This window comes from Cervus elaphus, chromosome 4, assembly GCF_910594005.1.
Source record: "Cervus elaphus chromosome 4, mCerEla1.1, whole genome shotgun sequence".
Taxonomy (NCBI): Eukaryota; Metazoa; Chordata; class Mammalia; order Artiodactyla; family Cervidae; genus Cervus; species Cervus elaphus.
The window spans coordinates 26,259,039-26,272,172 of NC_057818.1; the positions used below are offsets into that span (position 1 = coordinate 26,259,039).

At 50.8% G+C, this 13,134-nt stretch overlaps 1 protein-coding gene and 1 long non-coding RNA gene across 7 annotated transcripts in view; one reads left to right on the forward strand and one right to left on the reverse strand.

Moving 5' to 3' along the window:
• The window catches only part of NLRC5 (NLR family CARD domain containing 5), an 86,144-nt gene that overhangs the window by 37,818 nt on the left and 35,192 nt on the right, over positions 1–13,134 (forward strand). For 3 of the 5 annotated variants that reach the window (XM_043898539.1, XM_043898538.1, XM_043898540.1), the window contains exons 8-19: positions 1,119–1,202; positions 1,348–1,431; positions 2,778–2,861; positions 2,990–3,079; positions 3,714–3,773; positions 5,405–5,470; positions 5,964–6,047; positions 8,352–8,435; positions 9,414–9,503; positions 11,342–11,410; positions 12,027–12,092; positions 12,211–12,279. In XM_043898539.1, coding sequence (XP_043754474.1) covers positions 1,119–1,202; positions 1,348–1,431; positions 2,778–2,861; positions 2,990–3,079; positions 3,714–3,773; positions 5,405–5,470; positions 5,964–6,047; positions 8,352–8,435; positions 9,414–9,503; positions 11,342–11,410; positions 12,027–12,092; positions 12,211–12,279 — 930 coding nt within the window. The remainder of the gene's footprint in view (positions 1–1,118; positions 1,203–1,347; positions 1,432–2,777; positions 2,862–2,989; positions 3,080–3,713; positions 3,774–5,404; positions 5,471–5,963; positions 6,048–8,351; positions 8,436–9,413; positions 9,504–11,341; positions 11,411–12,026; positions 12,093–12,210; positions 12,280–13,134) is intronic. The other 2 variants (XM_043898541.1, XM_043898542.1) reach the window with 1 other exon arrangement.
• LOC122691752 lies at positions 342–11,282 on the reverse strand. 2 transcript variants are annotated; one of them, XR_006340498.1, is made up of 3 exons: positions 11,151–11,282; positions 3,929–4,090; positions 342–712 (listed from the first exon to the last, which is right to left on the reverse strand). It is a non-coding gene; the product is annotated as an uncharacterized LOC122691752 (long non-coding RNA). The 2 variants fall into 2 exon arrangements; XR_006340499.1 differs by having other exon boundaries at positions 11,131–11,253.

Consider the following 13,134-nt stretch of genomic DNA (forward strand, 5'->3'; position numbering starts at 1 on the left):
AGGGACTTCTCCAGTTGTCCAACAGTTAGGACACCATGCTTTCAATGACAAGGGTGCAGGTTCAGTCCCTGGTTGGGGAATTAAGATCCCAGAAGCCATGTGGCATGACCAAATTAATTAATTGATTATATAAAGAACCGATGGGCCCCTCCTTACTGCCCTTTAGCTTACAACACAGTGAGGAAGCTCCATGCCTTGCCAGGAACTCTGGGGTCTAGTTAGATGTCCTCTAGTCATGGTTTCTGGATTCAATCTTTCCCTTTCTTTCCCTCAGTCATGGGCTGGAACACCAATCCAGGCTGTGCTGTTACAATCTATTGGGTTTGGACAGGTTCTTTAACCTTGCAACCTGAGTTTCCCTATCCCTCAAATGAATCAGTAATTGTACCTAACACATAGGGTTGTTGTGAGAATGCATGAAAAACCCTTAACACAATTCCCAGCACAGAGTAAAGGCTCAATATGTGTAGTAGCTAGAAAAAAAAGGTTAGGGTACAGTAACAAAGAAACCATCTCTTCCCTGGCCAAATACAGTGGATTAAATAATGTAGTTTTTATTATTGTTGTTCTTATAGAAGACTCAGAAGTAAATGGTCCAGGTCAGTGGGATGGCTCAGCTCCCATGATTATGCAGGGGCCTGGGTTCCTTCCATGGTTGCTCCATCATCTCCTAGGGTATCTTGATCTGCATGGTCACAGACACACCTGTGCTCTGGCATGGGGGAAAAGTGAAGAGAAAAGATGGATTAGTCATGCCCAATGTGTTAAAGCTGATCCTGGAACTAGGGCACATCCTTTCCACCCCCATTCCAGTGGTGACAACATAGTTGGAGTCGTATGGTCAATACTGAGCTGCAGGCGAGGCTGGGAAACACCACCTCTGTCTGGAAAATGATGTTCACAGTCACAGCTGTAGTGGAGGGTAGGTTTTGGTGGACAGTCGGCAGTGTTTGCCATATATGTATTTGTTACCACTGCAGCAATTACAACAACTATCACTACTGCTGCTACTGCCATTACTGAATTAAATTCCTCCTCTCAGAGGAGGGGTAAATGATGGCCTCCTCTAAGCCCTGCCCATCCTTGATCTTCTGCCACTTTGCCTCTTCCTGTGGCAGCTTTAAGAGTAGGAAGTGTGGGGACGCCTTTGCAGAAGCCCTCTCCAGGAGCTTGCCAACGATGGGGAGCCTGAAGAAGCTGGGGTGAGTCAGGCTTTGGAACCAAGACGCATCCTCAGCTGGGGATGCTTGAAACTCCCCTCCCTTCCCTCAACCCTACACAGGGCAGATTCCTGGCCTACCCCCTTCCCCAGCCCCATTCCTCTCACCATCTTTGCTTCCCCTGTAGGTTAGCAGGAAGTAAGATCACTGCTCGAGGCATCAGCCACCTGGTGCAGGCTTTGCCCCTCTGCCCACAGCTGGAGGAGGTCAGGTGAGTGATCTCCAAGAGGGCTTGCTGGCTGAGGAGAGGTTTCAGTGCCCAGGGCCCCCCTTGGGCCTGGACTGGGTGCTGTGTATTCCGTTAGAGTCTGGCCAGTACTTCTTCAGTGAGACCCAGAGAGAGGAGGCATCAGCCTGAGAAACAGATGGGACTGGGTCCAAACTCAAGGCTCCCAGAGAAGTGCTAATATTTGGGGCCATCTTGAAGGAGCTTGAGTTTTGAGGCTCCCTTCCCTCTTTCTGTGGCCCTGGGAGAAGGGATGGCAGTGTGTAGGCAGGTGCTGGGCGGGTACACATAAAGGCACGAAGCACACACATACCTTCACTTTAGTGCACGTGTGTATATACACTTAAACTCACTGCTCACTTACGTACGTGCCCCACTTGCATGCAAACATGCAGCAGAATATGCCTGCACACTTAGATCCACATACACATCTAAACACATATGCACGAATATACTCCTGCCTTGTATCTGTGATGTGTGACCTGAGAAGGGTGGGGCCAGGGATCCTCCCCAGCAGTTCCCTGGCAGGACCTCTGCTACCTTATATGGCACCGTTATGAGCTTTAGAAGTCACCCCTTTGTCCAGGCAGATGCAGCCAGCATCTGGGTGTGCTGGTTGTTGAGAGGAGCATTAGCTGGACCGAGCTCTACTCCGCCCCCTCTGCTGGGTGTCTTTGTTCATGGTCACTCTGGGTGATTGGAAAAAAGATGACGGTCACTCTCAATAATTACAAAAGAAAAGTAAATGTCAACAAGTTCACTGTCACCAAGTCTTTGTCCTGACCAAGTGGTTACACACAGAGCTACCCTTACACTCTTCATCTCTTTTGTCCCTCCAGCTCGGAATCCAGGCAGAGCTGGTTGCAGACAGGTGGGAAATGTGAGGTCAGAAAGGACAGTGCTTGACCTTGGGTTCTGGATGAATCAGAATCAGAGATGAGGCCAGAAGCCACTTCTTCTGTGTCCCAGTCTGCTTATCACCTGAGAGCCTAGAGACCCTGATGAACTCAGGTCTCAGGCAGATCCTGAGTTAGAGCCCTGAGTGCAGGGCCCTGGGTCTTTACACCCCTTCCTCATGAGACCTCACTGTCCATCATCTGCATCCCCTGGGCCCCCAGGCAGAAACTCCCACAGGGGGACTGAACAGGGACAGAAGTGAGGCCAATCAGAGGGCCTCTCCTCCCACCTGGAACTGCTGGATACAATGAACTTCTTGTGGGACCCTGTCTTGTGTCTCCTGCATGATGATGGCCATGCCTGTCACCTGCCAACTGGGGCTCCCAAGTCTCCCAACTCCAGGGCTGAGGGGCTGGGCCTTGGTCTCTCTGCAGCTTCCAGGACAATCAGCTCAAGGACAGGGAAGTGCTGGACATCGTGAAGGTACTCTCTCACCTACCACGGCTCCAGAAACTTGAGTAAGCAGTCTTTCTACTGCCCCTGCCTAAGACACCCTCCCCCACCCACCCATTCTTTGGAGACAGAGAGAGTCTGGGGTGGATGGGAAGGGGGATTCATTCCTGGCACCCTTGCCACGATCATGCAGCCTGAGCCGCAACAGTGTCTCCGTGTCAACACTACTCTCCTTGACAAAGGTGGCGGTCACGTGCCCTACCATCAGGATGCTCCAGGTCAGGTGAGCAAGACTGGGGTCCTGGCCTTCGGGGTCTTGAAAAAAGGGGAGGAGAGAGTAGGGGATGGGTAAAGGAGGCGGCCACTGGTCTTTAAGACCTATGTGTGTATGCGTGAGTCTGTTTTACTCACATTGATATCTCCAGAGCCTAACTCAGGCTGGCACCTCATACTCAATAAATAGTGAATGAATGGAAAGGTAAATAGATGGATGGGTGGATGAAAGAGGGAATGAATCACCAAATCTAGGAACAACTGGCAGAGTGGAAGGAATCCTGAGTCGCATGTCGCTCTCCGTGGTGCTGAAATACCATTGCCAGTTTGGGTCACGGGGAAAATCAAATGTCATGCCTCTTAATCCTGAAACTCTGTGACTCCTGTAGAAACTCTCCGCAGTCCTAGTTTTTATTGTTTTTCTAGCAAAAAAAGAAAAAGTGTTTTCCTGGCTTTTTAAAACACTCAGGATTCATCTAGCAATGACATAGTCACAATTGTATATGTCTGAGTTTGAGCACTTTCTCCAATTCTGCTGTTTCTCTGTGAATTACAAATCAGCTTTCTCTGGATGTTTGGGGCAGCCTGGGGTGCACAGGTGGGGGTGATGTACTGGTTTCACAGCTCCGTGTCTGACCTTGCAGGGAGACGGACCTCATCTTCCTCCTCTCCCCACCCACAGAGACAGCTGCTGAGCTACAAGGGTAAGAAGCTGGGGATGGAGCCGGTCTGGGCTCATTCTGAGAAGCAATCTGGGCTTAGGCAGCTGTGGGGAAAATTGCAAAAAAACTTAAGAAGAACTGGCATGTGGGGGGGGGGGGGGCGGTTCTTGCTACTGCTTCCCTGAGAAATTACTTACTTCTCAGAGTTGGCCAAGGATTTAGCTTTCTCTGGTGTCTCTGGACCATATCCAGCTCCTGTGGTGAGAAGGTATCCTCAGAAGTCTCAGAGTGATCAGACCCTTAGGGAGGGCATGAAGACACAGTGAGCTTGGCATTACTAGGCAGGGAAACACTTCCAACTGAAAAAGAAGGAAGGCAATTATGGTTTCAGCATCTTAGACTTGATCTGAGAATTGAATAAATTAACACATTTAAAGTGCTTAGAACACTGCTGGCATCCAGTTGCCATGCAAATGCTGGCTGTTTCAGCTGTTCATGGATTCCAGCTTGGCCATTCCTGGCTGGGCAGAAATAGGGAAGTTACCATCCCATTAAATTTTGTGTGTGTGTTTCTTTCACACCTCCCCCTTGTGAGACTCAAGAGATGAATGAAGTTGTATGTCCTCATAAGGCTCTGAGCCTCAATTTGCTCACCTATTCAAGGATCTGGGGGCCTTCCCTGATGGCTCAGATGATAAAGAATCTGCCTGCAATGCAGGAGACCCAGGTTTGGTCCCTGGGTTGGGAAGATCCCCTGGAGAAGGGAGTAGCTACCCACTCCAGTATTCTTGCCTGGAAAAATTCATGGACAGAAGAGCCTGGTGGGCTATAGTCCAGGGAGTTGTAAAGAGACAGACACAACTGAGCGATTAACACTTTCACTTTTTTCAGAAGGGTCTGGGAGGACCAATATGTTTTTACCCTCTGACTGCATAGAGCTATGATGCCCCTCTGGATATTTAATTTTATTTTAATTAGCATTAAGTAAAATGAACATTTCAGTTCATCGGCACTTTAGCCACTGTTCAAGGGCTCAATGGCCATGAGTGAGTCTTGTGGCTCCCATGGTGGATGCCGCAAGTAGAAAACATTTCTGTCACTGCAGAAAGTTCTTCTGGACAGCACCGCTCTAGAAGTTGATGAAAACCTATGATGCCCCAGCTTCCCTGCAGCCCCCAGAACTTTCTTGGTTTCCCACCATCTGCACCTATGTACCATCCATGCTCCCAGCCTTCTGAACCACAAATAGTACAAGTGAAGACTATCACATCTTGAACAATAACAGCTTCTTTCTACTAAGCTTCAGTTTTATGCCTATGCTGGACACGCGACGATACGTTGTCTCATTCAACCCTTCGATCACTTTATGTGTTGGATGTTGTCATCCCACTTTAGAAAAAAGAAAATGGAGGCTCAGATGGATGAAGTGCCTTGCCCAAGGCCACACAGCTAAATATGTCAGAACCAGAATTTGAATCAAGGTCCCAATTGACTGCAGACCTTATTTTCTGCTGCTTTGTTGAATAGCACCTTCAATGCTTTCAAGCAACTGTCTTTGTTACTCATTGACTGTGGGTCATGCTGTAGGGTTATCATTTCCTAGAAACTAAGGGAAGAGGTTTGGTCCATCATGCCTGGGTCTCCTGAGCCAATGTTGGATTTGTTCTTGCCAGAGACCCAGACTTACAGGGAAATGACAACCAGAGGAAAGAGGCTCAGAGGAGAAGCCTGGCACTCAGGTACCTTGGTGGGATCCATTGCCTTGAGGGGAGGGATATGTTGTGGGGAAGATGGTACCTTCCCAGAGGAGGCATGGCAGGGGCAGGGAAGATAAAGGGAAAAGCAGATGTGTGGCAGGAAAAGGATATGAGTAAGCCATCCTGGCCTGAACCAGGAGCATCTGTCTTAAGAACAACACTAAAATCTGTTATTCAATGGCCCTTTGCTTTGTGCTTGGCACTGTAATATTTTATATCCATTACCTCATTTTAATTGTTTTGAAAACCGTGCAAAGTACATGTTATTAGCCCCATTTGGTAGAGAAGGAAACTGAGTCTCAGACAGGTTAAGTGCCTTGTCTAAGGTCACTTGGCTACTGAAAAACAGGGCCAAGATTAGACCTAGGTCTGCAGGCCTCCTGGCTCCTCTAGCTCCCAGCAGCCACACTCAGAGCTACAGGAGCCATAGTGTAGCTTCTAACCTTGAGCTTCTCCGCTCTGACCTTTACTTCAGGCTCCAGAAGTGTCAGCTTGGGGTCCATGATGTGGAGGTGCTCATAGCCCAGCTGCGGGAAGGTCCACAACTGGATGAAGTGGAGTGAGTATCATGGGGAGCACTGGGACAGGAGATGGAAGGGGAGGGAAGGGCAGTGTAGGCAAGGCCTTTTGGGTGGATGGTGTGGGGAAGGGCATGCTCCTCATTAAGAATTTGGGGGAATCGGATCATCAGAACGGCTACCATTATTTAGCACCTGTCATGTACCAGGCACTTTTACATACATCCTCTCATTTAACCCTTATATCTCTATGATGTAAGTACTGCTACTGTGGGCATTTTATAATGGAGGAAATTTAGCCGCAGAAAGGTAAATTTGCTCATGGTCACAAAGCTAGGAAGACTCCAGGCCAGGGTTCAGGCTCAGTCTGACTCCTGTCCTTATCCTCACAGAGATCTGCAAAGCAGAAAGCTCATGACAGTTAGGTCTTATCTTCTAAACCACAACCCTCAGGGTCCCCTCACCCTGTCTTCCTCCCAGAGTAGCATGAGATGACCTCTTTGGGACTGGAGAAAATTCTCAGGATGTCCAGCTCCTGGGTGACGCCTTTGAGAGTGTGGTTTGGGGATCAGTGGAGGTCCTGTCATGTCACCAGGAAGGGACCCCTGCCAGGATCATCCCAGAAAGTCAAGTGGGCTTGAAGTTGGGGTGGGGCAAGATGGATGGGGTGAAGGCAGCCTTGATGACCAAGGTTTCAGCCTTGATGTTGTCCCATTGCAAGAACCAAGACAGGCTTAAAAGCTGGTTTTTACCAAACTCACATACTTCCACCCAGCTTCCACCAGCCTCCACCAGCCACCATCAAGCCTGTCCCTCCCCCAGTGTTCTTACCTGCAGGGGGGCCTCATCACCCACCTGGTTACACAGATCAGACAACCTCTCAGCCCCCTTGCCCTCCTCCTATAGCCAGTCTGTCCTGAGTCGTCCTTCCCCCTATATAGTTCCCTTGGGACATTCTCTTGGGACTTTCCTGATGGTCCAGTGGTTAGGACTCCACGCTTCCACTGGAGGGGGAATGAGTTTGATCCCTGATAGGGGAGCTAAGGCCCGACATGATCTGGGACTAAGATCCTACATGTGGCATGACACGACTATTCTCTTTTCTCCATCTTCTTCGTCCACCTCCCTAATCTAAACCACTCTCATCTTCCACTTGTATGCCTCCTCACTAGGTTCCCTGCCTCCATCCTGGCCACCTCTACCTGGCAGTGAACTGCCTTTTATTGCTGCCTGCCCCTTCCCCTTGCTCGGGGTAAAGCCCAAATCCTCAAATACTGTATGACCCAGACCAGCCCGCAACCCCACAAGCCCCATCTGACCCCACTTTCCCACTCAATCTTATTTATTTATTTCTTTGTTTAATTTGTTTATTTACTCTTTTGTGGCTGTGCCGGGTCTTCCTTGCTGCACTTTTCTAGGCTTTTCTCTAGGCTTTTCTAGTTGCAGCTTTTTTTTCAACTAGGCTTTTCTCTAGTTGCGGCAAGTGGGGGACTACCCTCTAGTTGCAGTGCATGGGCTTCTCATAGCAGTGGCTTTTCTTGTTGCAGAGCACAGGCTCTAGGCAGGCAGGCTTCAGTAGTTGCAGTTCCCAGGGTCTAGAGCACAGACCCGATAATTATGGTGCCCGGGCTTAGTTGTTCCGCAGCTTGTGGGATCTTCCCAGACCAGGGATCAAACCCATGTCTCCTGCATCGTCAGGCGGATTCTTTACCACTGAGCCACCAGGGAAGCCCCCACTCAATCTTTAACCTGGACATACTGGCTCTTTTTCAGGTCCTTGAATGTGCTATGCCACAGGGTCTTTGACTGTGTTCTCCCTGCTACCAGGAACCCCCTTCCCCCATCTCTCCCCCACCCCTTACCTATTGAACTCCTAGTTTTTCTAGCAAGTAGCTCAAACATCAGGGAAGTCTTCTCTTTTCCCCAGATTAGATCAGATCCCCCTATGAGCATGGAGCTCATCACAAGAAGTAATTATGTAGGTTGTAGCATAGGGAAACAGTTGAGGGTGGGGCCTTGAAGTCAGGCTGCCCGAGTTCAAATCCCAGGTCCAACTTTGATCGAAAATTTCAACCACTCTGGAAGCCAGTTTACTCATCAGTAAAGTGAGGGTAATAATAGTGCCTACTTCATAGGGTTGTTATGAGGATTAAACATCCAAACATTGTGAAAGCACCTAGGACAGTTTCAGGCGTATAGTACACAATCTTTCAATGTTCTTTATAACTGAGTCTCATCTATTGGAGTGACGCTTTGACTAAAGTCATTGAGGGACTGTGTGAATGCTGAGGGTCGAGGGGGCACCCCACCCTAGCTGCACAGGACATCAGACCCCTCTGTCTCAGCCTCTCAGGGAACCAGCTCAAAGATGAAGGCTGTCAACTGATGGCAGAGGCTGCTCCGCAACTGCACATCATGAAGAAGCTGGAGTGAGTTGCCTGCCCCACTCTCGGGTACCAGGGAGGGCCCAGCAGAGCCCCAGCTGGTCCCTGCCACCCCTGATCCGCATGCCCACAGCCGCCAGAAGCGATGCTGCTCCGTGACCTCCCCTGCTTTCTCCCAGCTCCAGTGTAGCTGGAGTGGTTCGGCCACGTGTTGCTCTTGCCTCTGGCATGCGCCACCCAGGTCCCGTTATGAAAACCCCTTGTACGTGTAGAGCATGCTCAGTGTACATCGGTAGCTTGTGTTCCAGTTTGCCCTGACAGCCGCCCCGTGGTGGGTGGGGTGCAGTGTTTTATTGGCGCAGCTTTAGGGTATTGGGTGAATGGGTGCTGGTGTGTTGGGTTGGGATGTTGGAGGGGAAAGTAGTATGTTAGGGTGGGGATATGCTTTGGGGGTGAAAGGATGGGTTGTGGTGGCAGTGGGATGACAAGAAAGGGTAGTGGGCTATTGGATGTGCTGTGGTGATGCAAGGTATGGGATAGGGTGCTGTTTGGGTGGGATGTGTTGGGTTCTTAGCATCAAGTGTGAGTTATGTTGGGGGGCGGTGTTGAGGTTAACAGTGATTTGGATTCTTGGCCTTGGATTTAGACCCTGGCTCTGTCACTCAGTAGCTCTGTGATCCTGGGAAAGGAACTTAGTGTTTCTTGGCCTCAGTTTCCCCCATTGATAAAAATGGGATTAAAATGGTGGTTATTTTTCAGATGGGAAAACTGAGGATCAGAGAGGCAAAAACAGTAAGTCAGCGCTTATTGCTCCAGCTGGAGAACTTTATTCTCTATGTGGGGCAGGGGGTCACATGCCTCTTGAATCATTCACCTGGGCCAGAAGCCTTTGAGACCCCTTGGTTAGGGACCCAGGACATTCCAAGAGTGACAGCTGCTGAGCCAGGAGGAGGGGGCTGGAGCTGTCTGGGGCCGGGGACGCTAGCCACCTGCTGATGGCTGCCTCCCTCCTCCTGCCCACAGCCTCAGCGACAATGGGCTTTCTGTGGCCGGGGTGCTGGGTATGCTGAGTGTGGTGAGCACGTGCCAAGCCCTGACAGAGCTACATATCAGGTATGAACTCCCGTGGACCACCATCACCCACTGCCACCCACAGCGGGGAGCCCCAGGCTGTCCCGTCATCCCTCTCTAAGTGCTCGGCATCCTTTCTGGCCGTAGGCCTTTGGTAGAAGAAGCTGCTGCTGCCTGCCTAGACCCCCTTTACAGCTGGGCGCCCGTTCCCAGCTACTAAAGGTTTTGGCCGCTCACAGCTTATACCTCTTCTGGAGAACAGACCCGGGCAGATAAGATCCAGTGATGCCTGGGAGGGTACCCCTCCACCCTATCCCCCCAACCAGGAATAGCTGATGATGGAGGCAGAGGTGTAACTTACAAGCCCCCTTGCCTCAGGTGGGGCAAACTTTTAGTACTATTCTTGCACCCCAAGGGATCTGGCCGAGGATCTGCCCTGTTATGCTTCCCTCCGCCCCTTGTTGATTTCTCCTGAGATCAGACCCTCAGTACATCGTGTACACGGTGACCAAGGGACTCTGCTTCTAAGGGGGCCGAACCTTATTTCTGTAAGTCTCTGTGTTCAATCTGGGCAGCTGAGGACAGATGTTAATAAATGTCAACATGGTCCCCACCCATAGGGGCTCTCAACTTAGTCGGGAGGTCCTGCTTTAAACACTCCTCAAAGGAGGAAAGGGAGACCAAGTTTACCCAAGAGGTAGATTAGGGGACCATGGTTCGCTGTATATAATAATTGAGTAAAGGCCCCTATGGTGTTGCAAATGTCACTCCATTCACTTCTAGGGATTTATAATGAAGAGGTCACCGTGATCGTGCAAACACTTAGTCCTGCAGGGGTGTTCATCTCTGTCTTGGTTGTAATAGGAAAAACTGAAAATGACTTAAATCTTTAACAATAGGATATTAGTGCTATTAGTTAAATAGACTAAGTTGCCTCCAGAGAGAACTTGAGGGAACCATGATACAGCTGCAGCTTTAGTGCACAGGGAAGACTGTGGCCTATTAAGTAAACATAAAAAATTTAATTCATTGTTTATATAATAAAGCTTTTCAATCACACTGAAAGGGAGAATAGTATAATGAACTCCCCAGCTCCCACCAATAACTGTGAACATCATGTAACCCTTGCTTCATCTGTCCTTTGAAATATTAATTTTTAAAAGAGAACCTGTAAATATATCCATTGTTTAAGAAAGACTGTCAACTGCATTAAGAAGAGAAAAGACTTGAAGGGCCCATTCCACATGTTATCAATACCATCAGTGGTAATTGATATGTGGAAGAGATTGTGGGTGATTTTTCTTTATTTTCTTTTTACTTTACTCTTATATTTTCTAAGTTCTCCAGCAGGAAGAAGTATGACTTTTGTAATTGGAAATATATTGGGTTGGCCCAAAAGTTCATGCATGTTTTTCAAACCCGAATGAACTTTCGGGCCAACCCAGTGTCTATAACATTCAGTTGGGAAGGCGAGGTTAGGGCTGTGCTGTCAGTCACAGCCTCCCGTGGACGCCCAGTGCCCGTCTGGGCCCGGCAGTGGCCTCCCCACGTGGGGCCAAGCACCCGCAGCCTCTGGGCACAGAGGAACAGGAAGGAGGGAGAGAGATTTCAGCCTGAGCCAGAGAGAAAGCAGAGCTGAAGTTTGATTTCAGAGAAAGAAAAGACTTACCAGGAAACGAGGGCCCATACCTTTGTGAAATTTCTGCAGTAGAAAGACTCCAGACCCCCAGGAAGCTCAGAGGACGTTAGGGCAAATCAGAGGAAGTGCTGCAGCTAGAGGCAGGGGGCTGACCCCTTAGAGGCCCAGCTGAAAAAATGACGCAGAGCTTCAGGGAGCCCCGTAAACCTCCTGCCTCCTCCCTCCCCTCTTCTCTCTGCAGCCTGCTGCACAAAACTGTGGTCTTCACGTTTGCCCCCGAGCAGGAGGAGCAGGAGGGGATCCAGAAGAGGTAGGGCCCTGACAACATCCCAGCCCAGCCCTCGGCCCGGACCGTCCCCTTCTTGACCTGTGCAGCTGGACTGTGCAACTCAGCGGTGGCGGGTGGGGATGACAAATTCACGAAGGTGCAGGAAGTCAGCAGGCTCGGCTGGGATGCTACCCTGAAGGGGAGGCTCAAAGAATGAAGAGCCTTTCCCAAAGTGGTACCTGAAGAAAGCCCTAGGGTACCAGACGCAGACTGAGACAGGGATGGAGTAGCCAGAGAGCTCCTCGTGGGAGACCGAGGCCCTTCAGCCTAAACCCAGAGGACCCCCTGGCCTGTAGCTCTGATTTTGGTCAGAACTTCGGGCTCCCTTTGGTGCAAGGACCGTTTAGAGGGTGTTTGCCTCCTCCAGGGTTCCTTCCTGGGTTTGCCCCAGCCCAACACACAGGCAGAAACTCAACTCAGTGTTCGACTACAGTCTTTTTCTGTAGGATCTGAGCTTTTGACGGCTTGCTTGCCGCTGAGGCTGACATCTTTGAAGGCACTGACGGTGATGAGATCAAAGATACTAAGAGCCAAGGTTAACTGAGTACTCACTATGCACCAGGCAGCAAACTAAGGCAATTCACTTATATTCTCCTAGTGCCAGCCTGAGTGATTTGTCCCAGGCCCCCCAGCCAGGAAATCAAGAGGACCCATTGAAACCAAGGTCTGACTGTCCCCAGGCCTCATATAGGGATTGAATGGTGGGGAGTGGCACTGAGGTTGGAGTTTGAGACAGTGGGTAAGGTGTTTGCTGAGACTGGCCTTGGTGTGTGTCCTTCCAGGGCTACGTTTCCTGACAGCCTTACGTTCCAGATGCCCTCCGAGCCGTCCCTGCGCTCCCCGAGGATCAGGTACCACCGTGATGGCCTGCAGGCTCCTCCGGGCTCCAGCCTCCTCCCTTCCTGGGTGCAGAGTCTGTCCCCGAGCCCCAGCCCCAGGTGCTCCCAGAGGACATGACCTGCTGTCATGACCTGGTTTTCCTGCCTGTCGCCTCCCTTGCCCAGCCCACCCCACATGGGGCTCACAGGGCAGCCCCTCAGTCACCTTCCCTGCCCAAGGTCCCCACCCCTGTTAGCCCCCCAGACCTCCAGGAGCTGAGGACTTGTGGGAACTCTGGATGCAGAGAATGGGTAGCACCTAGCCCCTTCTTTCCTGATCCAGGGGTCTAAGCCTGGGGGCTCAGCTCAGCCCCACAGGGCTCCCATCACAACTCTTCCAGCCTTCTCTCTGAGTCTGTGTCCATCCGAATTTCCCTCTCTGTCTGTCCTCCTCTGGCCATCAGTCTGTCTCTCAATCTCTCTGTCTCTCCTCTCCCTCTCTTGTCTGTGTGTCTTTCCCAGCGGCTCAGGGATAAAGAATTGACTTGCCAATGCAGGAGACCTCGGTTCAATCCCTGGGTTGGGAGGATCCCCTGGAGGAGGGCATGGCAACCCACTCCAGTATTCTTGCCTGGAGAAGCCCGTGGACAGAGGAGCCTGGAGGGCTAGAGTCCATAGGGTCGCAGAGAGTCAGACACGAAGCAGCTTAGCACACCTGCTGACTCTGACTCTTATGTGCCCGTGTGACATCCTGTGTGTGCTGTGTGTCGGTCCCTCTTGGTCTGTCTGGGGGCCAGATACACCCTTCCGCCAGCCCCTCCGCCTGTGTGTCTGGGGGCGGCGGGCCGCTCTGGCCGCTCTGCCGAGCGGTGCGGGCGCTGCAGGGCT